We start from the raw sequence: 26839 nt of genomic DNA, 5'->3' as shown, positions 1-26839 counted from the left end.
TTTAAAGTATAGAAGGGTGATGGACATAGATGAGGACATTTTGGTAGTTAATATTGGGCACATTTAAAATACAACAGACTTTGGTTATGTAATGTTGGAGAAAAGCTAAATCTTTCTTACTGTTATATAGAAAGTAAATTAGTTAATAGCAAACTTTAGATGACAGAAAAACACAAAACGTTACCACCAATACTTTTATATGTAAAATTATGACCCTAATTTTTTAAATTATTATATAATATTTGGCTCCTGATAGAATAGTCTTTGCACAGTACCGGCTCCCACAAGTGACGTTACAATAAAGTCTCCTCTCAAGAAATTTGGAAGAAGATGGCCATCTTTGGCCAGAGCAATTTTCTGTGAAACTCTGCCATAATCAAATCTTTCTGATTTTACTAGAGGCCTTTGTTAGCAGTGTGAACCACCTAGTTTTCTGGTCTACCGCACAACTATTCAAAACCTCTTGTGCAGATCACACACATTTCCACAAAAATTGCTGCAGGGAAGCATGATGAAGAATGAAAAAATGATAAGTAAAGAGAGACGGAAACATATGAGAGTCTGTAATGGGCATGCAGGAAAAAACACCAAACCAAATTTGAAAACAATAAACATTCCTGAAATTGAAAACATAAAAGCAGATCAAAACTAATAGTGAAAGATAAAATGAAAGAAAAATTATACGCTTTCTGGATCTGAATAAAATTACCTGAAAAATCGTGAAGTCTTAGTGTGTTCAATAAAAAAAAAATTAATAAGCAAGAATCAGTGTTATGACATTTTCTGTGTGAAGTTTTAAATTTCAAGACGGAAATTTTTCTGAAAATTCTTAGCAGAAAAAGTAAAATTATTTTTGTAAGTGTTGAAAATAAGATCAGCTTTATATTTCACTCAATTATGAACATTAAAACAATGAAGTAATATTTCTCATGTTTTAAGGAGAAAATCCCACAACTAAAAAATATACAAGGTTCAATAACTGCTTGGTTAAATGCAGTAAAATTATGTACTCTCTTCTGCAAAATATCATAAAATAGAGCAAGTAAATACCTAACGCCTAATACTATTCTACTGGAGGCCATCTTAAATTTTTTCAAGAATTCTGTCAAGGAAAGGATTTTTGAAAGAAGTATTATACTTTTAAAGAAACTGAGATAAATAGTAAAACCTGAAGTAATTGAGATTTTTTAAAAAAATACTGTGCTCTAACAGATAAGGGATTAGATTTATTGAGGTATCCAAACAATTGAAATAATTATAGGTGATTTGGTTTGGCTGTGTCCCCACCCAGATCTCACCTTGAATTGTAATGATCCCCATGTGTTGTGGGAGGGACCTGGTGGGAGGTAATTGAGTCATGGGGGTGGGTTTTTCCTGTGCTGTTCTCATGATAATGAGTAAGTCTCATGAGATCTGATGGTTTTATAAAAAGGAGTTTCCCTGCACATGCTCTCTCTTGCCTGCTGCCATGTAAGATGTGCCTTTCTCCTCTTTTGCCTGCCATGATTGTGAAGCTCTCCCAGCCCTGTGGAACAGCAAGTCCATTAATTCTCCTTTTTCATATAAATTACCTAGTCTCAGGTATGTCTTTATTAGCAGCATGAGAACAAACTAACAGCACATGGCATTCCACCATCTGCAAAAGTTAAAGCCTCTTGAAACAAAATTTTTAAGAAAAAGTAGGTCTTTAAACCCCTATTTTAAATTGAAAATGAGAAGGGAGAAAAGACTTGAAAAGAGGAAAATGGATTGTCAAAAGGAAGACAGAGGCAAATCTCTTCCATCAAAAGTTATAGTTACAGTTTGTTTGTTTAAATTGTGTTTTATGGACTCATAATAATTACACATGTTTATGGAGTATATGTAATATTTTAATACAAGCATATGATTTACAATCATCGAATCTGGGAAACCGAAATATTCTTCACTTCAAACATTTATTGTTTCTAAGTGTTAGGAACATTCCAAATTGTCTTCTCTAGTTATTTTGAAATGTACCATAAATTATTGTTAACTATAGTCATTTTATTGTGTTACCAAACACTAGATCTTATTCCTTCTATGTAACTCTATTTTGGTACCCATTGAAACCCTTCTTTATCCTCCCTCCCCACTACCCTTCTCAGCCTCTGGTGACCACCATTCTATTTACTATCTTCATGAAATCAATTAATTTAGCTCTCACATATGAATGAGAACATGCAACATTTGTCTTTCTGTGCCTGGCAATTTCACTTAACATAATGTCCTCCAGTTTCCTCCATGTTGTTGCAAATGACAGGATTTCATTATTTATTATGATTGCATAATATTCCATTATGCAAAGATACCATTTTCTCTCTCCCTTTTCATCTGTTGATGGACTCTTACGTTGACTGCATAACTTGGCTATTAAGAATAGTGCTGCAGTAAACATAGATGAGCAGATATCTCTTTGATATACTGCTTTTCTTTCTTTTGGATAAATATCCAGCAGAGGGGCTCCTGAATTATATGGTAGTTATATTTTTAGTTTTTATATTTCTTAGTTCTTTGAGGAGCCTCATATTGGTTTTCATAATGGCTGTACTATTTTACATTTCTACCAAAGGTGTATAAATGTTCCCCTTTCTCTGCATCCTCATCAGCATTTATTTCCTGTCTCAGATTCTTATAATGAAACTAACACAATGTCAAAGATTTTGAAAAACATTATAAGCAACTTTGATTCAAGATCAAACTCAAAAACAGAGTACAATGTATTTCTCGCAATGCAAAAGACACCAATTTTGTGGTGTATAGATTCTTTAGATTTCTTTTGCCTATAGCTAGATTTCATTTATACTGTTAAATTAGTATGTAATGTATGAAGTTATTTTTAAGGGAAAATTCCCCTGATTGAAGCTAGAACGGAGTCTTCAATGCCCATCACTGCATGATAAATACATGGGGAGTGTGGTTTCACATTCCTCCTAGACATAGGACAGATGCTGCTGGGAAGTGAGTAATGGAATGATTGAGTTGTCATCAGCACCGTCTGCTTCCGTCGAGATTTTTTACACCCAAAGACTGAAAAGCAATTACAGAAACAGGGACTTGGCTGTGGAGGCTAATCAAGCTGGTAAGGGAAAGCGAGACTGGACACACATCCTGGCACTTTGGTGGTTCTTTTAGAAAAAAGTATAAATGGGCAACAAAAATCGTTTTTGCGGCCAGGCACGTGGCTCACGCCCGTAATCCCAGCACTTTGGGAGGCTGAGGCGGGCGGATCACGAGGTCAGGAGATTGAGACCATCCTGGCTAACACGGTGAAACCCCCTCTCTACTAATAATACAAAATATTAGCCGGGCGTGGTGGCGGGCGCCTGTAGTCCCAGCTGCTCGGGAGGCTGAGGCAGGAGAATGGCGTGAACCCGGGAGGTGGAGCTTGCAGTGAGCCGAGATCGCGCCACAGCACTCCAGCCTGGGCGACAGAGTGAGACTCCGTCTCAAAAAAAAAGAAGGAAAAAAATCGTTTTTGCTTCACTTGTCTTCTGGAGCTATTTTAGGGATACCTTCCAAGCATTTAGTTGAAATTTAACACAATTGTATAGTGTATTTTTGTATCTTATTTTGTTTGTACTATGTTCCTAACATTTCCATTTCTACTGTAATAAAGTACATGTAATATAGATTTATTAAGATCTGTCTCCTATAAATGTCCCCTTATTCCTCTTTTCTGATACTCAGAGTCTTAACGATGGAATTCAACAGTGTTTATCAGGTAACTGTGGAAGTGGCAGCTGATTACATTTAGGGGGTTTGAGCCCTCCCCAGATTGTGTGGCATGTGCTTAGAGATCAATTTCGTTCCATTTTAAACCAAGCATATGTTGACTAAATGAGGCAACGCTACTGGAGACTTCATAAAAAGGAGATGGGGAAATTCAATTCTTAGCAATATTTCTTTTTCTCTCTCTCACCACGGGCATAAAACTATCAGAAATAAGATTTCAAGAGTCCAGAGAGAGTTAAACTGTTGGATTAAAGACTGCTTAATGAAGCTGAACTATTGTATGTTGCAAAAAATCAGAATCCAGTTTATGCATGTAAGGAAAATTTTGAAAGAGCTTATTTATACTTCTCAGATTTTAAAATTTCTGTTCAGTTCAGTAACAATAGATCAGTTTTCCCCATTCAGCATTTTTTCATCCAGTTCATTCAGCTTATAGAAACAACTTATTATTTTTCTGGATTCATAGAATATAACCCTAACAGCTTCAGCTAGAGCACAAAAATGAATTACATTTTTAAAACATTTTTATGTTATCATTTAAATTTTAATTCAGATATTTGTCTGTTTCCATTCAACTCGTATGTGATTTTCAAATTAAATGTTGCCTATCTACATTAGTAAAAGGGTAAAATTATCAGTAAATGTATATATGATTACATTATTGTCATTGAGAACTCATTTTTTACATAGTGATTTCAGTAAGCTATGAAAAAAGTAATAAGATAATTTAAAAATAAAGGGTGGTGACTAACATTCTGTAAGTATATCAATATAATTGATCATGGACATGTAATTCATGCTGTCAACTTTTTAAATAAAGTATGTTAAAATATATATTTAAGACAGAATATATGAATACAAACACTTCTACCTACATTTAAGACTTCCAATTTTCTAAAGGAAAATTAATACCAGAAAGATAAAATATATAGTCAAAGTATTAATGCTGTCTTTAGAATCTGTAATTATCTCTGCCCATTTGTCATCTCACTAATCTGGTTTAAAAATATGTTTGTGAAACAAATTGATAATTACATTTTCAAGAACCTCCGTAATAGCATTATATTTTGAGATATGTAACCAAATTTTCTCATGGTATAAAGGTTTGTAGAAACAACCAGCCGTGGCTTTCTAAAAATATTTTCTTAATAAGGTAACTTAGATTTCAGATGAAAAAATACAGAATTCTTCAAAGCTTAAAGTAGCGTATACAAATAGCTCCAATTATTGTTGTAAGATACTAAGAGGAAAGGATTAGGTATGTTTTCTTGTTTATTTCATTATTCGTAGGGAGAAACAGCACAACTAGCACATGGAGTAAAAATGTTAACTTAAAAAATATCAGTGAAAGGCCGGGCGCGGTGGCTCATGCCTGTAATCCCAGCATTTTGGGAGGCCGAGGTGGCTGGATCACCTGAGGTCGGGAGTTCGAGACCAGCCTGACCAACATGGAGAAACACCGTCTCACCTAAAAATACAAAATTAGCCCAGCGTGGTGGCACATGCCTGTAATCCCAGCTACTTGGGAGGCTGAGGCAGGAGAATCACTTGAACCCGGGAGGCGGAGGTTTCAGTGAGCTGAGATGGCGCCATTGTACTCCAGCCTGGGCAACAAGAGCAAAACTCTGTCTCAAAAAAAAAAAAAAAAAAAAAAAAAAAAAAAAAAAATCGGTGAAGAAGAGTTTTTTTACTGTTACTGTTTTTACTGTTAAAAATATTATCTACTGCATATTCTCTGTATATGTATTGATATGATAAATACACTTCATTATCTTTTAAAATTTGTTCTTCTGACACACCTAAGACAAAAGTAGTATTTACTCCTATTGACAAAGAAACTGAGCCTCAGGCTAATTTCTTTGCCCAAGTTCAAAGAAATATTAAAAGAAATGGCTAAATTGCACCTTCAACCAAGGTCATATTACTTTAGGTCCTATGTCTTAACCACTATTGAAATTTAAGTAAGTAAATTATATCTTCATAATTCATAAAATTGTTTCTTTTTTTCAAATCACTAGAATTACCGTCAGTCAATTATCTTAAATTTTAAACTTTATTTGAAATCATAGTTTTAAAAATTGCTTTATATTATGTTGGCTCTATTACTAAGCTTCATACTTATTTTGAGGCATATCAATCTTTTAACATACATTAATTTACTTTATGTTTTAAAAATATCTACTTATTCCCTGCTTTGTGCAAGACATTTCACCAAGACCTGGACATACAAAGATGAGAAAACATGGCTTTATGGGTATTACAGCTGGCATATTGTATATGCAGTTTACAGAATGACTGACCTCAATGACCATATAAGCAAAACAAAAGGTTCATTTGTCTCTATTTTAATTCAAATCTCCTTTTTCGGCTCTGAATATTTCAGGCAGATCTCTACACTTTTTCAGTTACTTCCGGTGTTAAATCATTTTATCTGGGTAACTTACACTCACTTGTAAGTGTTAAAATGAACAGTCAGGTATAATATCAACACATTTATATCATCTAATTCAAAGCTTCTTTTATCCCTCAACTCAGGCACAGACCTTGGCCTAATAACTTAAGGCAGAGGAGGGTGGAAATATTGTCTTTGTTTTAGTTTCCACTTCCCTTTTTTCCCCATCTTCCCATCGTTCCAATGTTGGAAGATAGGAAGTTTTTATTTTTATTTATTTATTTATTTTTACCATTGTAGTTTTCATTTGGCAAACACCAGCTTCTGGCCAAATGCCAGCTCTGTTGTGAAATAGACTTGTGAGCTCTTCAGAGCATTGTTCCACCAGCCCTGGAATATTGCACTATAGACAATACACCTCTTATAGTATAATAATCTCTTATAAACTGGTTCAGCTCCGAATCCCTAATCCCCAGGTTCCATTCCTCCACTTTTTGTGCTAGAGCTGGGCTTCCCTGCCAGGCAGTTGTCATCTGATCATCTTTCTAGTGTCCACGTTGCCAACTTCCTAACTTCTGATTTCATTTCATAGGAATTGATACCAATCTTTATTTACACAGCTATCTGCCCACAAACTTCAGGAAAATAATGTCACTGTCTCATTAATATTTTCAGTATACTTCAGTTTATCCTGGTATTTATCAAAAACCAGGGTAGTGAAATGAATTTATTTGGTTTCACTATCCAACAAATTTTATGCCTTGTTATGGAATAGAATGGGATGGGATGGGATGGGATGGGATGGGATGGGATGGGATGGGATGGGATGGAATAGGATGGGATGGGATGGGATGGGATGGGATGGGATGGGATGGGATGGGATGGGATGGGATAGGAAATAATAGAACAGAGTAAAAGCAAATTTTAATTTAGTTACACACACACACACACACAAACACACACATTGATGTGTACCCTAGAGTTATTACTTAAAATCTGTTTCATACTAACGTCAGAGTTTTAAAAAATCTGAAAGCCCTTACACTAGTCCCATGAAAGCCTGGTCCTTGTGGTTATGCAGTGTAGTCAACTTTTGGCCAGGGAGTGAGATGCTGACCTTGCTTCTTTCAGACAACTCAATTAGGAATTGATTCTCTTAGGGCATCCCACACTTGGTTTGCTGGATAGCACCACCCTCCCCTTACCCCCATAAAAACACCCCCCCCTCAAATACTCTATTCAATATATTTTTTAGAAAAATACTCTAATGCCCTTTTATTAAAAAGCTGAAAATAGCTGATGGATATTCATAGTTGCTGGACTACTTTTGGTATTTTTTTCAATAAGTGTAGTATGGCTATACTGAGTCCCTCTCTTTAGAAGTGTAATGGTATTTTTCAGTACTCTCAGATGTGAGTCTACAACTTAGATTCTAAAACAACAGGAATAATTTCTTTCAAGTGGCTTTATGTTTGGTCATCATAAATTCAGAAAGTCTCCATGGATATTTTTATAATTTGTTTCTGAAATCATATTAACCTGAACTGAGTCTCCTTGAAAGCAATGTAATAGTAATGTTATTATATTGACTAATAATCACTAATAGTTTTCAAAATAGAAGCTTCCCTGTTTCTTATTTTTGTCAAGTGCTTTTGCTTCCCCATATGATTGTTCACGTGCCATGTAGGGGATAAGACATTGAGCCTCTCCATACCTGACAGCCATCACCATTGTTAGGGAACCAAATTCCATGTGGCCCTCATGGAGTTCCTACTCTCCTTCCAGCACATAACTGTACCTCCTAAGCCATAATCAGAAAGAACTGGAAGAGGGAAGCAAACCCCTCTCTCCCAGTGATATGAGGGCTCTCCCAGAACAAAACTTTTAAAGACAAAACAATCTCAGGAAACAGCAGCAGCTACTTCTAAATAAGGAATGTTTCCACTAGGCCTCTTTTTGCACAACCCAAACTCTGGAAACAACCACCAACGGCCTCCAGATCTACCCAGTTTCTTCTTTGCCCAGGTTTTTCATTTTCCTTTTGTGTCTCCATGTGCCAAGCACATGCCCATGCCTCCAACACTGCTGTACTTGTTTGGGGCTCTATCCTCAACTTCTTTTCACATTACCGATACGGCAAAGTTTCCATTTCTTTGTAACTACCCTTTCCTGCCTGACCAAGCTTTAATTGAGCCTTCTGTTTCCGACCCAATCCAACTTTGATCTCACCAACAGACAACTTCCACATTTCTTTCTTACTAAGGTTTGGAAGTATCATTTGGATGGTGAGGCCAGGGGACCTCTCTGTGCTTGAGTAACAGTTCAATGGTTGTTGCTTGTATGTTCGTTTGGGGTGGAGGAGTTTGTTTATTGAAGAGATACTAACAAAATTACGAGGAAGAGATGAGTTGACAACCTCTCAGCCACGTCTTAGAAATTCCCTGAGTTTTGCTGCAAAAGAGATGTCTGAGGTTTCATCCACACTCTTCTAAAGCTATGTACACTTCAGCTTGGAAACTATTTCTGGGGCATTCTGAGCAAACAAGTAGATGGTGTTACTCAGTATCAAAACTGGCTCCACCTTGAGCTGTGGCAAAGGACTCATGTTTATTATTTTATATATATATATATTTTATTATACTTTAAGTTCTAGGGTACACGTGCACAACATGCAGGTTTGTTACATATGTACATGTACCATGTTGGTGTGCTGCACCCACTAACTCGTCATTTACTCAGTATCAAAGCCGGCTCCACCTTGAGCTGTGGCAAAGGACTCATGTTTATTATTATATATATATATATATATATATATTTTATTATACTTTAAGTTCTAGAGTACACGTGCACAACGTGCGGGTTTGTTGTATGTGTATACATGTGCCATGTTGGTGTGCTGCACCCATTAACTCTCATTTACTCAGTATCAAAGCTGGTTCCACCTTGAGCTGTGGCAAAGGACTCATGTTTAAAGGGGAGCAAATGGGATTTGTACTCCAGAATCATCCATTTGTGTTTTCTTTATCCTATACAATAAACATTCTTTCCCCATAGAGCCATGCAAGGAAGACCATTTTCAATGTAAAAATGGAGAGTGTGTTCCACTGGTGAATCTCTGTGACGGTCATCTGCACTGTGAGGATGGCTCAGATGAAGCAGATTGTGGTATGTCTTATTTTTAGGAAAATACTTTTATGACTTTAGCCTCTGCATTTGGATTCTACAGTGTCAAAGAAAGATTATAAGTGTGTTTATTAGGACCTGTTTTGATGCTTTGGAACGAGAACATCTCATCTCTGAGATGATTTTAGCACCTCTGTCCCCATCTGGATAGAAGAAAAGTTAATACGCAGGCCTCAGTTTATTGTTTGTTTCAATTTGGTCACACTTATTAACTGTAGTTCTAGAGCAACAAATATCCATATAGGAAGCCGAGAATACCACAGAGACAATATTCCAAACCAAGCAGGCTAGCACCACTCATATTGGCTACTGTTTTCTCTTTGTTGCCCACATTCAGAGGCACCTGTGTGCTTACTTATAGTTCACTTTCTCCCCCTGCCCTGCTGAGTTTTCATTCCAGCTCCCCTTCCACACCTCAATAACATTATGAGTAATGGATACTTTTATTATGTCTTTTTATTTCTAAGCAAATATTTAACACTTACATACTATGTACCATGCACTGTAACTAAGTTAAAAAAAAAATCCACAACAAGAATTAGGTATAGCTGGTCAGGCGCAGTGGCTCACGCCTGTAATCCCAGCACTTTGGGAGGCCGAGGTGGGCAGAACATCTGAGGTCAGGAGTTCATGACCAGCCTGACCAACATGGTGAAACCCTGTCTCTACTAAAAATACGAAATTTGCCAGGCGTGGTGGTGGGTGCCTGTAATCCCAGCTACTCCAGAGGCTGAGGCAGGAGAATCGCTTGAACGTGGGAGGCGGAGGTTGCAGTGAGCCCAGATCGTGCCATTGCACTCCAGCCTTTGTTACAAGAGCAAAACTCCATCTCAAAAAAGAAAAAAAAATTGGCTATAGTTTACCCATGAGGAAACTATGGCTTGGAAATGATAAGTGGCTGCCAAAGATTGCACACCCAGTAAGGGCCATAGCTGGTTTTGAACCTAAGTTTGTATAATTCTGTAGTCACTGCTCTTAGCTCTTGTCATAATATGAAAAAAAGGTAAACAATGTAGCATTATTTTATAGAATTACAACGTAGTGTTTGTAGGTAAGACTACAATTACTGATGTTTTCCTCCCTTGATGAACGCACTTAGCTTGGTTTAGTCCCTACCTGGCCACTAATGGCCTTAAAATTCTGTTCAAAATGGTTGTAAAATGATAAGTAAGATGATAGAAATCAAATGGTATAAAAGCAAGTACAAAGAAAGTGGTTTTTTTTTTGGTGGGGAGGGAATTCCTAAAGTAATCCCTAAACTTGAGTTTCCTTCTTTCAGAAACTAAGTTTATATATACTCTTACATATACTCTTCACAGATAACTTTATTTTCTGTTTATTTGCTGTATAGATTTGTAATAAACTTGCATATCTCTGCATTTTCCATTTTTATGGTTACATAAAGAGCAAAATTGTCTACTAAATTTATATTTTTCAAATTAGACCTTCCATCATGCTCTGAAGAAAAACTACAATCAATCTCTAAACTTGAAATATTAAGAACATTGCACATTTAGTTTAGAGGCCATAATTTACTCCTATCAATTTAGGTCAAAATGACCACATGTGTAATCTAATCTCTTTAATGTCTCTTTTTTTGTTAATTTTTCCAAAAAATTTGCTGTATATTTGAAAAATTTAATTCTATATATTTATGGGTTACAATGTGATGTTATTATATATAATATATATTAATAGAAAGTATGGAGAGAGAATGTATATATAGAGGATGTGTATATATATATTTAAAAAGTGTGTATATATATATATATAGAGAGAGAGAGAGAGATTGAGGAATGATTGAATTATGCTAATCAACCTATCCATCAGCTTAAATACTTACCGTATTTCATGATGAGAAAATTTGAAATTTTGCAAAATTTTGAAATATACAATACATTATTATTAACTATAGTCACAGTGCTGTGCAAGAGATCTCACGAACTTATTCCTCCTGTCTAAATGAAACTCTGTACTCTTTGAACAATGTCTTCCCATACTCCGCACCCTTCAGTCTCTGGTAACTACCATTATACTCTCCATGTCTTTAGTGCGTTTTTTCAATGGCACAACGAACAACAATGGTTTAGTGCAGTTCAGAATCCAGAGCATATGGCATACAGCTTGTGCTGAGAACTGGACCACCCAGATTTCAAATGATGTTTGTCAACTGCTGGGACTAGGGTAAGTAATTCTACTGAGTTCCTTTTTAAGAGATTCGCAAACCTTTTTATTACTATCAAATTAGGTTTAATAAGAGCTTTAAAATTTATAAAGTTATGAATTTAGAAAATACACATCAGCAAAAGGGAGAAAATAAAAATCTTGATTAACCCCATTTTCAAATAATAACCACTGTTGATAACCTTTGTATGAATACTGTATAAATATAAGTACATGTAAATATTATATAAAATACAATATACTCTGTTATACAAAATACTTATGTGTGAGCATTTCTCATGATTTTATATTTTTTGATGATTTTTAATGAAATATTTCGTTTTATCCTATATCATAATATACATAAATAATCACAAGGGTACTACAGAGAATATGCTTTTGCTATATCTTTGCAACACATTTACAATAGTTTTTTTGGAAAATTTATAGAAGTACTATTGTAGTGGGAGAGGTTATGCAAAATTTGTAAAATATCTTTAAAATTAAAAATTTTGCATAACCTCTCCCGCTACAGTATTTCTATAAATTTTGTATTATAGAAGGATAAAGATATTCTCAGCAAGGATGATGCAGGTAAAAATTCCAATTAATAACTCATCAAAAATGTATTATACCTCCCAGTCTAATGCATTAATAGCTTGCATCAAATATGTAATTTCACCATATTTGTTTTTTACCTTCCCATCAAGTCTTAAAAGTAATTAAGTAATTAGGTAGAAAAGGAAAGTAATGAGCAGTAATAACATACTTATTTTGCATTTTACAACCTGGCAACTCTAACCCACCATTCTGATCCTTAATGATTTTGAAGATTTAGTGATTACTAACCATGTTGGCTCACATGTGGTTATCTTTATAATTTATAACACTATATCATTTAAAGTTTGTTTGTCATATTAAACTATGAGGTCTATAAAGGGAAGAACCATGTCTATTTTGTATTATTGTAATGCTAAACTCTAGACTAATCCTTGTCTTTAAAAAGCAGTGTCAAATACTTAAGCAATACATTATATATACACTCTATGTATATGTAAATATACATATACCTATCTATAAAAACATATGCCCAAAGTTTTCTAATTGTAAAACATATGCTTTTCTCTTAGGTTGATTCCAAATGTTGGCTATTGTGAATAGTGCTGCAATAAACATGGGAGGGCAGATATCCTCTTTGATATACTGATTTCCTTTCTTTTGAATATATGCCCAGCAGTGGAAGTGCTGGATTATATGGTAGTTCTATTTTTAGTTTTTTAAGAAACTTCCATAATGTTCTGAATAGTGGCTGTACTAATTTATATTTTCCCCAACCGTCTATGGGTGTTCTTCTTCTTCCATGTCTTCACCAGTATCCCTTACTGCCTCTCTTTTGATAAAAGCTATTATAACAGGGGTGAGAGATATCTCATTGTGGTTTTGATTTGCATTTCTCTAGTAATTAGTGATGTTGAGCATTTTTTCATATTCTGTTGGCTATTTGTATGTCTTTTTTTGAGAAATGTCTATTCAGATAATTTGCCTATTTTTAAAGTCGGAATATATGTTTTTATTTCTTGTCAATTTGTTTGAGCTCTTTATATATTCTGCTTAATATGTGCTTGTCAAATGGATAGTTTGTAGATATTTTCTCCCATCCTGTGGATTTGGTCTTCACTTCGTTGGTTATTCCCTTTGCTGTGTAGAAGCTTTTTAGCGTGATGTGATCCCATTTGTCCATTTTGGCTTTGGTTGCCTGTGCTTTTATGGGCTTACTGAAGCCATCTTTGTCCAGACCGATGTCCTGGAGTGTTTCCCCCAATGTTTTATTCTAGTGGTTTCAACATTTTAGGTATTAGATTTAACTCTTTAATCCATTTTGATATGATTTTTCTATATGGTGAGAGATAAGGGTCTAGTTTCATACTTCATATAGTTATCCAGTTTTCCCAGCATCATTTACTGAAGAGATTGTTCTTTCCCCCCAGTGAATGTTCTTGGTGCCTTTGTTAAAAAAAAAAAAAAAAAAAAAAAAAAAAAAGAATCAGTGGGCTGTAAACATAGATTTATTTCAGGGTTCTCTATCTTGTTCTCTATTCTGTTCCATTGGTCTATTGTCCATTTTTATGCCAGTTATCTTGGTTACTATAATTTTGTAGAATATTTTGAAATCTGGTAGTGTGAAGCCTCCAGTTTTGTTCTTTTTGCTCAGGATTGCTTTGGCTATTTGGCGTGTTTTGTGGTTCCATACAAATTTTAGGATTTTTTTTCTATTCCTGTGAAGAATGTCTTTGGTGTTTTGATAGGGATTGCATTAAATCCCTATCATTAAATAGGGATTGGGTAGTATTGTTATTTTAACAATATTAAGTCTTCCAATCCGTGAGTATAGGATGCTTTTCATTTGTTTGTGTCCTTTTCAGTTTCTTTCATCAGTGTTTTACAGTTTTCCTTGAAGAGGTCTTTCACCTCCTTGGTTAAATTTATTTCTAGGTGTTTGTTTTTTTTGTGATTGTTGTAGATGGGATTACTTTCTTGATTTCTTTTTCAGCTAGTTGGTTGTTGATGTACAGAAACTGTAATGATTTTGTTTTGTTTATTTTGTATCCTGAAACTTTACTAAATTCAATGATCAATTCCCTTTATTGGTGGAGTATTTAGGTTTTTCTGTAGATAAGATCATGTCATCTATGAACAGAGACAATTTGACTTCCTTCTTTCCAATTTGGATGCCCTTTATTTCTCTCTTTATTCTAATTGCTTTGTCTAGGACTTTCAGTGTTATACTGAATAAGAGTGGTGAGAGTAGGTATCTTTGTCTTGTTCTAGTTCTTAGAAGAAAAGATTTCAACTTTTTCCTGTTAATATATTGTTAACTATGGCTTTGTCATATATAATCTTTATTGTGTTGAGGTATGTTCCTTCTATACCTAACTTAGCTTCTTACAGTTGGACTGAGAGCTTCCAGTTCCTGTTATATTCTCAAAAGCTGTGCATTTAGAATGGAAACTTCCCAGCTCCAAGCCTCATCCAAGTGATGTCAGCCTCATCAGGAACGAAATTCCTATCAAGACCAAAGAGAGGAAATGAATTTCATTATTCATTATATAAATAATCAGTTTAGTTGAACTAGTTTATGCTCCCACCAACAGTGTAAAAGCGTTCCTATTTCTCCACATCCTCTCCAGCATCTGTTGTTTCCTGACTTTTTGATGATCACCATTCTAACTGGCGTGAGATGGTATCTCATTGTGATTTTGATTTGCATTTCTCCAATGACCAGTGATGATGAACTTTTTTTCATATATTTGTTGGCTGCATAAATGTCTTCTTTTGAGAATTGTCTGTTCGCATCCTTCACCCACTTTTTGATGGGGTTGTTTGTTTTTTTCTTGTAAATTTGTTTGTTTTTTTCTTGTAAATTTGTTACAACTTCTTTGTAGATACCGGATATTAGCCCTTTGTCAGATGGTAGATTGCAAAAATTTTCTCCCATTCTGTAGGTTGCCTGTTCATTCTAATGATAGTTTCTTTTGCTGTGCAGAAGATCTTTAGTTTAATTACATCCCATTTGTCAATTTTGGCTTTTGTTGCCATTGCTTTTAGTGTTTTAGTCATGAAGTCTTTGCCCATGCCTATGTCCTGAATGATATCGCCTAGGTTTTCTCCTAGTGTTTTTGTGGTTTTAGGTCTTACGTTTAAGTCTTTAATCCATCTTGAGTTAATTTTTGTATAAGGTGTAAGAAAGGGGTCCAGTTTCAGTTTTCTGCATATGGCTAGCCAGTTTTCCCAACATTGTGGAAGACAGTGTGGCAATTCCTCAAGGATCTAGACCAGAAATACCATTTGACCCAGCAATCCCATTACTGGGTATATACCCAAAGGATTATAAATCATTCTACTATAAAGACACATGCACACATATGTTTATTGCAGCACTGTTCACAACAGCAAAGACTTGAAACCAACCCAAATGTCCATCAGTGATAGACTGGATAAAGAAAATGTAGCACATATACACCATGGAATACTACGCAGCAATAAAAAAGGATAAGTTCATGTCCTTTGCAGGCACATGGATGAAGCTGGAAAACCATCATTCTCAGCAAACTAACACAGGAACAGAAAACCAAACACTGCATATTCTCACTCATAAGTGGGAGTTGAACAATGAGAACACATGGACACAGGGAGGGGAACATCACACACCAGGGCCTGTCAGTGGGTGGGGGGCTAGGGGAGGGATAGCATTAGGAGAAATATCTAATGTAGATGATGGGTTGATGGGTGCAGCAAACTACCATAGCACATGTATACCTATGTAACAAAACTGCATGTTCTGCACATGTGTCCCAGAACTTTAAAAAAAAAAGTCTCAGTGTATAGTTTTCTAGATCTTTGTTCATATATGTACTTTTAAACTTTTTATAAAATGGGGTGAAACCACATTCTTTTGTAATTTCTTTCTATTCCTACTTTTATTGAGCATATTTTCTATAAATAGTATATGTTAAAAAATCGATTTGGTTTATGCATATTAGTCAGAGTCTTCCTGTACTTTAAATGTGTGTGTGTGTGTGTGTGTGAGTGTGTGTGTGTGTGTCTGTGTGTAATTCTTTTTATTCTACATTATAAACTTCAACAAAAACTCTTTAAACATGGGGAGCTTTCAGACATAAAGTCTTGGAAGAGGGCAAGTTGTAGGAGAAACAATTTTTGTTGATAAAGAGTCAACAAAACCCAGAAAGTGACAGTTGTTTATTTTCATTTCAAGTAAAGAACTGGGTAAGTGGCATTCATTCCAAGTTCCTACTTTAAACACTAATTTTAGTTCAATAGTGAATTCAAAGAGGTGAGGTCCTAGGAAGCCATTAGCTTCAATTGCTCAGGAGCTGCTGTATAGACTGAGGAACTTAGTTTCTAAAGATTAAGCTAAGGAGATTGGGGACTTGACCTTGCTTCCACAATTGATGCACCCAAGTGCCCCAGATGACTGGGCTTTCCCTGCCCAGAGTTGTGTCTCAATTCATCACCTTTCGCAGATCACCATGTGATTATAAAAAGAGGAGTTCTTTCCATTGTGGTTTGTGAATTTTAACTACATTGTTTCCTGGAGGATGTATTGGGTTAAGATGAGTTATTCACAAAGGTCAAAATGATCAACACTTTACTTTGACAGAAGTTTTTTTCAATTAATTTGAATGAAACCTGTTAGTTGGGTGATAGCAAAATGTGGATCCCTACATTTACGTTCCTTCGAAACATACATCTTTATTACATTTTAACAGTATGTCATGTAAATATATTATTATTATTCCTGGGTCAGAAATCTAAGCACAGGTGATGATATTGTAACTGTTCCATGAATAAATAAGACATGGCTTTACATGCTTATGTGGTGATGATAGACACATAAATAGATCATTACAATATAATGTGATAAATGCAATGTGCTGTAGCAGAACTTAAGTCAATAAAGGCATGTCAAGGAAGGCTTTCTAGAAAATGGCCTGAGCTGAGTGGATGACACACAGCTCTGTTCTATTTACTTACGTGGTTTCCCCAGCCAGATTTTACTCTCTAGTTCACTGATCCCATTTCCCATGAATCGTAGTCCTTCTAACCAGATACAGAGACAAATAACCAGATTTTTTAGTGTATGTAACACAAGTAGTACATCCCACTGCCTTAGATACAATATTTTTGATGAAGGTCAGGTGCTTGCTTTCTTCAGAAATGAGTTAGGTAATCTCTGCAAAGACTTTAATCTTTGAGCCTGTGCTTATTAAATAGTCTCCATAGTGCTCTAGTCATTGAAAGAAAGTTATATCCTTAATGAGAATTTGTCTAGACTGGTGCATGGTAACTGAAAGAAAACTTAGTGAGTTTAAAATGATGTGTGTTTGCTGCAGTAGAAAGTAATTTGATAGTGAATTTATTAAAAAGCCACTGTAGTCTCTCAAGATTATTTATGCAGATAGGGTACAAAATGCAATTCCCCTCAGATTCTAGTAAATCCTATGAGGCCTATTTCATTAGCCTTTCCTTTTTTTGTATTAAACATTTTCATTTCCTATAATTCATTACATGCATAAGTAAAAAGTACCTTGAATAACATTTTCATGTCTTTGATCAAAGTATGAAAGAAAACATTTTATACTGATGCAACAATAAAGGTTAAAAAAACTTAGGGTAGTGTTTTTTTAATGGTATTTCCTAGCAAATAGCATTTCCCTGTTACTAACCCAATATATAAATGATATAGCTGATTTACCCTGCTAAATCATTAAAATCTAGAAAAAAACAGCATTTCTGTAAAACTTTAGAGAATTTGGGAAATAACTAATATCTCAAAAGTGGAGTTAGTTATTTGTGTTCTAATAAGGTGGCCTATGAGGAATTGGTGTTAATTTTTAAATCCCATATTAGTCCTGTCCAAGATACTTCTAAATATCAGCAACATCAAATTGAGCCTTATATTCTCAAATGCTAATAAGAAATGGAATTACCCCAAGGTTCTTCCACTGCAGCGGTGTTTTGAAAATACTGGGGGAAGAGATTAAAATGTTTTTCAATAAGCCTTTCAAAAACATAGAGCATAATCATTTAAATTCTGATGTAACCACCACAATGAATTTGTTTATACAACTTAGCACTGAGTTCCAGAACACTGGAAATAGAACCTATGTTTCATCCTAGTTTAAGGAGGTGGTAGACATATAGTGCTTCTGCCCTTGTTCATATTTTATGCCAATGTCCCAAAATTTTCAAGTATGCGGGGAAAACCTTGACTTATTACAACTCAGGACACAAAACAACAACACAGATATGGGAACAGTAAAAAAAAAAAAATGTAACCTTTGGCTTTAGATGATTTTTACTTAATTTGCTAACTTTACACAGAAATAAATAATATTTTGCATTTTTAAAATTTTTTGATTTGCAACTTCAGCACAGAAGGTACTTTTATTCTTAGCCATGTTACTGTGGTGGGGTGGGTGAGAAAAGCTTTGGGCAAGGAGGTGGAAAAAATCTTATTTTAATTTGGTTTAATTGACTTAACTACAAAGTCCATCATTTACTTGAAGCACAAATTATAACTCTGATGTTTTCTCCATTTTAAAATTAGAAATGCATTAATTAAAAATAATTAAAGAGCAAATCATTAATAGCAAACTACCATAATTTGATACTTTTTAACATTAATACTTAATAGGTTTAATATCTAGCAGGGTGGGGGAAAGCACAGTGATAAGATAATTATGTCTGCTCTGGGCAAGGGAGTGACAATAGGTGTACCACTGACTTGTAATACAACAGCTACACCAGCTCTTGAAGGTACAGCATGGTTATACATAAGAATCACCTAGTCTCAGCCTCAGACTCTTAGATTCAGAATGGTTTAGGTCAGTAGATCTCAATGTGTGGTTTTAGGACCAAATTCCATCCCAGCATGGAATCACCTGGGATAAATTTATAGAAATTCAAGGGGCCGGGTGTGGTGGCTCACGCCTGTAATCCCAGCACTTTGGGAGGCCGAGGCGGGTGGATCACGAGGTCAGGAGATGGAGACCATCCTGGCTAACCCGGTGAAACCCCGTTTCTACTAAAAATACAAAAAATTAGCCGGGCGTGGTGGCGGGCGCCTGTAGTCCCAGCTACTCGGGAGGCTGAGGCAGGAGAATGGCGTGAACCCAGGAGGCAGAGCTTGCAGTGAGCCGAGATCGCGCCACTGCACTCCAGCTTGGGCGACAGAGGGAGACTCCGTCTCAAAAAAAAAAAAAAAAAAAAAAAAAGTATGGAAATTCAAATCCTGGAATCCTACCTCTGGCCTATTGAACCCAAAAGTCTAGAGTAAGGCCCAGCAATCTGTGATTTAATAAGTCCTTCAGGTAATTCAGATGCATTCTAGAGTTGAGAACCACCACCTAGGGTAAGTGCTCTCAACCTTTGTTTATGTGTCATAGGTACTTTTGTTAGTCTGGGGAAACTTAATTTGGAGAATCTTCTTTGTCTGTCGCTCCTACTTCGGCTTACACTTTTTAATATGTATTTTGTCACCCAAGTGAGACTTTGTTGCCAGGAAATTAATAAGAATATAATTACACACAAAAAAGAGTATTTTTAAGTATATAAAATAAAACACACAGAACTACAAAGGAAATTTATTACATTAAAAATAATTATCAAAAATTTTTAAATCCATGGAAATATATATTTCTTTATTAACATATTTAATAAGATACACTGGTGGCTCTAATGACCACTGTAATATCAAAGGTGAACATAAATGATATTTTATATGTATCTAGCAACTGCAATATGATATGAATATATCTGCAGTTCATTTTGGTGACCATATTATAGATGTTGCTAAGAATTTTGTGGTTAATCACCTACATTTGTATCAGAAGAAGAGATTAAAGTTAGTAAAAATAAAGATGTAATTATTTCTTTGCCAACTACAAACCTCCTACATGTTATCATGAACTTCCATGGATTCCAAAGAGGTGAAGGACCCTGGCTGGAGTGAGACCCAGAGGTCTTAGTTCTTTAAAAGGCCGAGGTCATTCTGACAGAGTAGTCAAGACACGCACGATCCTTCATATACTCTTTTCAGTAGAAAACAACATAGAAGTTATACAAAGCATCCCCAAACTTTGACAGTTTGATTTCACCTGGTAATAAAAGCAAAATAAAGATACACACACACACACACACATATCAAACAACTTTTTTCTACTGTACCAGGTTTAAACACCCTATTGAGAATCATCTGACTTAATCCAGGACATTTCTTAGTTTGTCCTAGCGTACTTTGACTTTGTTAGAACCACCCCAGACCCCCACGAACCCTGGCATAGATGAAATCAAGTGGAGAATTTTTTAAAACCTGCATCAGAAATCTGAGAAGGATGTCATCAACAGAGTGAAAAATATCCATAGCAAGGTTTTCACCACCCACAGCCTGGTATTACTTCTTACTTGGAAAAACATTATTCCTCCTTTCTCCTACTAAGTACTTGAAAATATTTTATTGGAAATCAAGACTTTTGTGAAATGTCATTTCTTTGCACCACCACCATTCAGGGAGAATCTTCTTTGTCTTTCACTCCTATTTTGGCTTACACTTTTTAATATGTATTTTGTCACCAAAAGAGATTCCTTGTTGTCAGGAAATTACTAAGAATATAATCACACACACAAAAGAGGGAGAACATCTTTTATGTTTTGGCACAATTACAAATCATCTGCCAAAAATTATCTGTAATGTATAGGTATTTATTTTGTTATGTAAAAACAAGAGAGTATGTTTTCACCCAAGACAATGTCCTTTATCATTTCCTTAGATCCTGTTATTGGAAAAGAGGAGGTTTCTATATTCTAAAACAGAAATAGGTAAGGACAGAAAACCTTAGCCCTATGAAGCTTATAACAAAACCTTCCTTATTCATTCTGCTTTTATTCTAAAAAGTGCTTCCAACTGCTCAACTTGTAATTAACGCTATATATTCAATGAGATGAAGGACAATTTTTGAATAAAATCGATAAAATCCAATGACATAATATCCCCTTTTTCCTCCCTCCCTTTAATTTTTCCTTCCTCTTTCTCCTTTCCTCATTTTCTTTCTTCTTTCCTCGTGTGCTTCTATTCTTTCTTTTTTCCCCCATGATTTTCTTCCATTATCTCTTTTCCAAAAAGGAATTGAGGTCTATATAACAAAGAACATATGCAGTAAGGTTAATAGAATACTGCAGAAAAATAAGATCCAAAGAAATAAAGAGGCAAATCTACAAAACATGAAAGGTCGGTGTAATTACTAACACTTATGTCTGAGATTCCTGGAGACCCACGCAAAAAGGAAAACATTAAAAAACCATGTAATTTTCCTGACGAAATAAGATAAATGCTAACAGTTCCAAAGGGATGACAAGTTCTAAAGGACACTAAATTCTAAAGGAAATTTCACTCATGTGTACTTAGAAAGTGATAATGCACTGAGAAAACTTAAGAAATGTAGAGGTGTGTGTCATATGCCTTCTACTCCAAACAAACAAACAAACAAACAAACAAAAGGAACTCCAACAGCAGCAGCAGCTAAGGAAATAATGTTAAAGTGGTTCACGTTGCCCAAGGTTTCCAAGATGTTGCCCATGAAGAGATTCTGCCTCTTTGACAATCTCCTAGAAGTATCACTTCTCTCAGACGTATTTTTGGCAGGAAGGAGGTACCAGCAGTTTCTTTCCTTTGTAATACCATTGCATCTGTAAGATAACAGAGAATAGCTACCAGACTAACCCATCAATTTACCTCTTGCTCTTAATACAGTAGCTTGCACAAAAGTAGAAATTGATTAGGTTAAGATAATTGTTTTTATTGACATTTCTTTACTTCTGAGTAAATGCCATCAACTCCTAAGGGTGGAAGTCAGAAAATCTAAAATTAATTAAACTTACCTGTTTGCTAAGAGCTATCACTGGGCTAGGTGTGTGCTAGGTGTATTGTTATAAATGCAATACATGGTTAAATAATTGTAGTTGAAATGTGTCCAGCTCAGAAATGGCATTTCTACCTACCTGCCCACATGCCTTTACTCTCCTAGTGGGATGATTTGCCAACGAATCTCTTCTATCCACCAAGCCTCTGCCTGTAAAATGGTCCCCCTGCCTTCTGTCCTGCTAAATCAATCCCCTTCTTTCCCTCCAATCTGAAAAGAAACAACCGTCCTTCTCCAAAAGCCTTTTCAGGCTAATCCCACCTGGCTCTATTCATTACTTAAACCTTTTGGGGTATGAAATGAGCTACAGTGCCTAGCTGCAGTATTTGCAGCATGCATTATTATTCTTTTTAGCTTTAGTGTGTCCAAAGGCCTTAAAACATCCCCGCCTAAGCTCCTGCTCCAGGGGAGAATTCTTATCACAGCAAATTCAGCCTGAGAAGTGAGACAAAAGAGAAGAAACCTAGTCAGGGACTAAGAACAGAGGCAGAAGATTTAATACCACGCAAGTATCCTTGAGATATCCTTTTTTACTCCCTAGAATTCATCTATGAGTATATTTTTATACTCCATCTATGACCTCAAAAATAATAATCGTTGCATCTATATGCTTCTTTTCTCACATGGAATAAAGTTTTCCTAAAGTAAGGAGAGCTCTTTGAGGTTATATAACCTATAAAAATGGCAATAAAAGCTTAGAAATAGGCTTCCGGGAGGCATTAGTATGTCAACAAGGTAATGCTATATGGAGTTTCTATGTGATACTAAACTTCTGATTTCAAACAGCTGTGTGAATGTGTAATGAAGTTATCTAAATCTGCAAATATGGAACATTTTAAAGGTTTAGAAAATGTACAGTCTAGTTTTAATCTTCGCAGAGTGCCTCTCTAAAAATCAACAACTAATTTCCTTGCAAGAAAAGAAAACTGAGGCAGTAAGAGCCTCAGGTGCATGCTTAAATTACAGAACTTAATATAATACATTTCCTCTGAATTCAATTTTTTAGTAGTTCTGAGATTTTTGTCTTTCAAAAGTAAATGGTGACTTCACATAGGGTAATCTTTTATTCTGTGAAGAAGATTTTTAATGTTATTTATTGCCTCATGATTTCTTAAAATAAGGAATAGTTTGTTGTAAACTTCTGCTGCTTTTTAATCTGTTTACTGTGCTTACAAAGAAATAAATTGTGTTTAGTCAGAAAAAGAATGAGTTTGACTTGACAGGATTTGAAATGCAGGTAGTCCATCACAAATCCCAAATTTAACATGTAGAACTGACATCTGGAGAAACATTGGTATGAACTGAGGGCCCTATACCCTACTCTTATGTTACTGGTAACAATATTTAGTACAAAAATGTAATTTTGTGATAATTTTGTAACTATTTTTGACGGAGTATTTTGTTCAACTACTCTAAATAACCCAAGATGACATATTTATATTTGTTTTCTCATGTTAAATTTGAGACTAAAAATGTTGAAAAGATCATCTCAGAAAATAAGATTACACATCTTTTATCCATGTGTATATGTATCTCCAATTTTCTCTGCTGGATAGTGAAAGTGCCACCCTGGAGCAGCATTTGAAAATCTCAGGGTGGAACAAGTGGCATTTACTGAATACCCATTATTCTTAAAAATTTGGCTGTAGTCATCTTTCCTTCTAGAATAGGCATATGTTTAAAAAAAAATCACTGTCAATCCTATCCAAATGCATGCCAGAAGTAGATGTGTAATAAATAGGCTTGCTTAAAAAATATTTACAAATAATTTTTAAATACTTGTTCAATTTAGTTTTTCTCCAAATTTTGGTGTGAATTTCCAGAGAAATTAATGTATCTGGCCAGGTGTGGTGGCTCACACCTGTAATCCCAGCACTTTGGGAGGCCAAGGCAGGTGGATTACTTGAGGTCAGGAGTTCACGACTAGCCTGGCCAACATAGTGAAACACCCTCTCTACCAAAAATACAAAAAAAATTAGCCAGGTGTGGTGGCACACGCCTATAGTCCCAGCTACTCGGGAGGCTGAGTCAGGAGAATCACTTAAACCTGGGAGGCAGAGGTTGCAGTGAGTCGAGATTGAGCCACTGCACTCCAGCCTAGGCAACAGAGTATCCAAAAAAAAAAAAGAGAAAGAAAGAAGGAAAGAAGGCAGGAAGGCAAGAAGGAAGGAAGGAGAAAGAAAGAGAGAGAAAGAAAGAAAGAGAGAGAGAAAGAAGAGAGAAAGAAAGAGAGAAAGAAGAAAAACAAAGAAAGAAAAAAGAAAGAAAGAAAGAAAAAGAAAGAAAGAAAGAGAAAGAAAAAAAAGGAATGTATCCCTTCGGGCTCTGTCTTAAAAGAGATATCCAAGGGACGGGGGAAAGGATAGCTATAGATAAGTGAAGAGTCTAAAATCCACCTCTCTAACATCTATTTTTAATGATACACCTTTCAAAAGGTTTCCTCATTTAGACATGAGTGCCGTAAAACAGATTATTGGGTAACTAGAAGTCACTTTGTATGTCAAAAAGCAGAGCCTCGTGCCAGTAGCAGAAAAAGATGCTATATTTGGCTATAACATGATTTCCTGACTGTAGCAGGCACCAGGATCACCTGGAGGGCTTGGTGAAATACAGATAGCCGGACCCTACCCTAGAGCAGGCCTAAGACTACTGGCTAAGTCGGCCTCTAGTGAGGGTGGAGAATTTGCCTTTGGACCTATGTTCTCTCCTGGGGCTCGTGCTGCTTGTCTGGAAAGAGCATCACTTTGAGAATGTGTCATGGGGAGTCAGGAACGTGGAAAACTACCTAGAAGAATATTCAACACAGGGCAGGCATTCAGCCGAATGAGGAAACTAGAGATGAAACTAGAAATGATCAAACCCAAGAAAAGAAGAGAGATGTCTAGAAGACAGGCTGGAGAATGACTCTCCCAACCAACCAACTTTACTCTGGCAGCAGTGATATTCACGAATCAACCAATTCCAATGATGTTTCTGGAGCCTGCAGACAGCAAAGCACAACTAAAACCTCTTTAATTTGAAATGGCATCCCTTGATATTTTTGAAAGCTGAGATTACTGTGAGGATTTCTACCAAAACCTGCAAGAATGGTGAAATTCAAGGTCCTCTAACATCTGTGTTTATCTAGATTCGGTCTGCTCTAAATGTGTGAGTCCTTAAATACAACTGTTCTGCATCTGTGAAGTTCTTCATGATCTGGAGCATTCCAGACTTTCTACATTCTCAGCTACCCTTTGACATCTTCACACCTGTTTTGTTTTCTAAGCCATAACAAATACATTTTATATAAATATTTAAGTGAGATTTTCCTTCTGGCCACTTGGTGGAATAGCATAATCTCTAACAATAGGAATTCCAAGGCTCATCTTTCCCTTGGTAAATCCATTTCAGGCTTTATTAAAGTATGGTAATGGCTCTGTGTGTTTCAGTTACTTTTATCTGTTTACAAAATAAAAGTGTAAGATTTAAATTCTGGAACATTAAATAGACATCTATTGTCCCAGCTCTACGTTCAGTAGATGAAAGTTACTAAACATTCTTTCAGATTGATAAAAGCATTAAAAGAGAGAAGAACAACTTTCTAAATAGTTCTTATCTTCTAATTGATCAGAAAAGCTTTGAATGTTACTTGGGAGTTCCCTGGAAACAGACAGAAAAGGGTCAGTGTTGGCAATAGCCTGGGGAAGACATTGGGGCTTCTTTTAAAGAGGCAATGGGTGGGTCCCTCACGGTACTCCAAAAGGTAGAACCACATCATCTCCCTGCTCACCGGTAGAAGAGAGCAGAAATCAGGATGTTTCCAGCCTAAAGGCATATTTTTATATGATGATTAAAATCTGAAATAAAAGGCAAGAAACAAGATTAAGAATTAAAAGCTAAAAGTCTCCAGCTAAGTCTAAAAAAGAGTGTCAGGATAATTAAGAGAAATCTTCAATTAGAGCTCACAGTTGAGAGCATGGGAATTATAGGTTTTCAGGGAAAAGAAAGCCCGGGGCCTCAATGTCTTTGATGACACAGAGGTGTCTGTCTCCACCCTGTGGTGCCTCGCCAATTGACACTTGCAGGCCAAAGCTGCATAGTCTCTCTTTTAGTGCAATCACATGACTTCCTTTAAATTAGGGCTTGTTAGCCTTTGAACTGAATGAAATATCAAGAACGAAGCAAAAGTAAACACTGAAGATAGTCTCTGTCTATGTTGTTCTCTACATGCACTTTTAAAAAGATGAGCTAAAAAAAAAGATGAGCTATACAACAGGAGAAAAGCTTAATAAATTACAGTGCAGCAATGCTGGGAAATTGTCATTCAAAGCGGTTTTTATGGAAACTATTTGACAACATAGAAAAAATCACATCTATAAAACCAGGTAACTAAGTGATATATGTAATGATTTAACTTTGTAAAATAATACATAAGAATGCAAACAAAGACTAAAGATATTACATTAAAGTTAAAATTACATTTCATGTGATTATGGGTAATTCTACTAATTTGCATCATCCTTTAGGTAGGAAAACACATGAAGTTTTATATTAAAACGTTAATTTTTTTGGCTGGTATCCCATAATTTGTTTTAATGTCCACAGCATTAAGGAACTGAAAGTCTAGCTTATGGTCTTTTCTTTATGCTTTTGTTTTGTCTGTATGCTTTTTTCTTTTTTCTCTAGGAGTGGAAACTCATCAATGCCAATCTTCTCTACCGATGGTGGACCATTTGTCAAATTAAACACAGCACCTGATGGCCACTTAATACTAACACCCAGGTGGGTCCCTAAATCTGTTCTTAGACTAGTTGTACATAGACATGGAAGAAGATAGATTGTTGAAGCCAGTCAGATTTGAATGCTATTA

At 35.6% G+C, this 26839-nt stretch overlaps 1 protein-coding gene across 1 annotated transcript in view; it reads left to right on the top strand.

Moving 5' to 3' along the window:
- Positions 1–26839, top strand: part of TMPRSS15 (transmembrane serine protease 15) — a 136332-nt gene that overhangs the window by 80939 nt on the left and 28554 nt on the right. Inside the window, exons 18-20 of the mRNA XM_055373826.2 lie at positions 9200–9310; positions 11380–11512; positions 26656–26751. Coding sequence (XP_055229801.1) covers positions 9200–9310; positions 11380–11512; positions 26656–26751 — 340 coding nt within the window. The remainder of the gene's footprint in view (positions 1–9199; positions 9311–11379; positions 11513–26655; positions 26752–26839) is intronic.

This window comes from Gorilla gorilla, chromosome 22, assembly GCF_029281585.2.
Source record: "Gorilla gorilla gorilla isolate KB3781 chromosome 22, NHGRI_mGorGor1-v2.1_pri, whole genome shotgun sequence".
Classification (NCBI taxonomy): Eukaryota; Metazoa; Chordata; class Mammalia; order Primates; family Hominidae; genus Gorilla; species Gorilla gorilla.
Note: the sequence above shows the minus strand (reverse complement) of the source record. Positions and strands in the feature narration are given on the sequence as shown.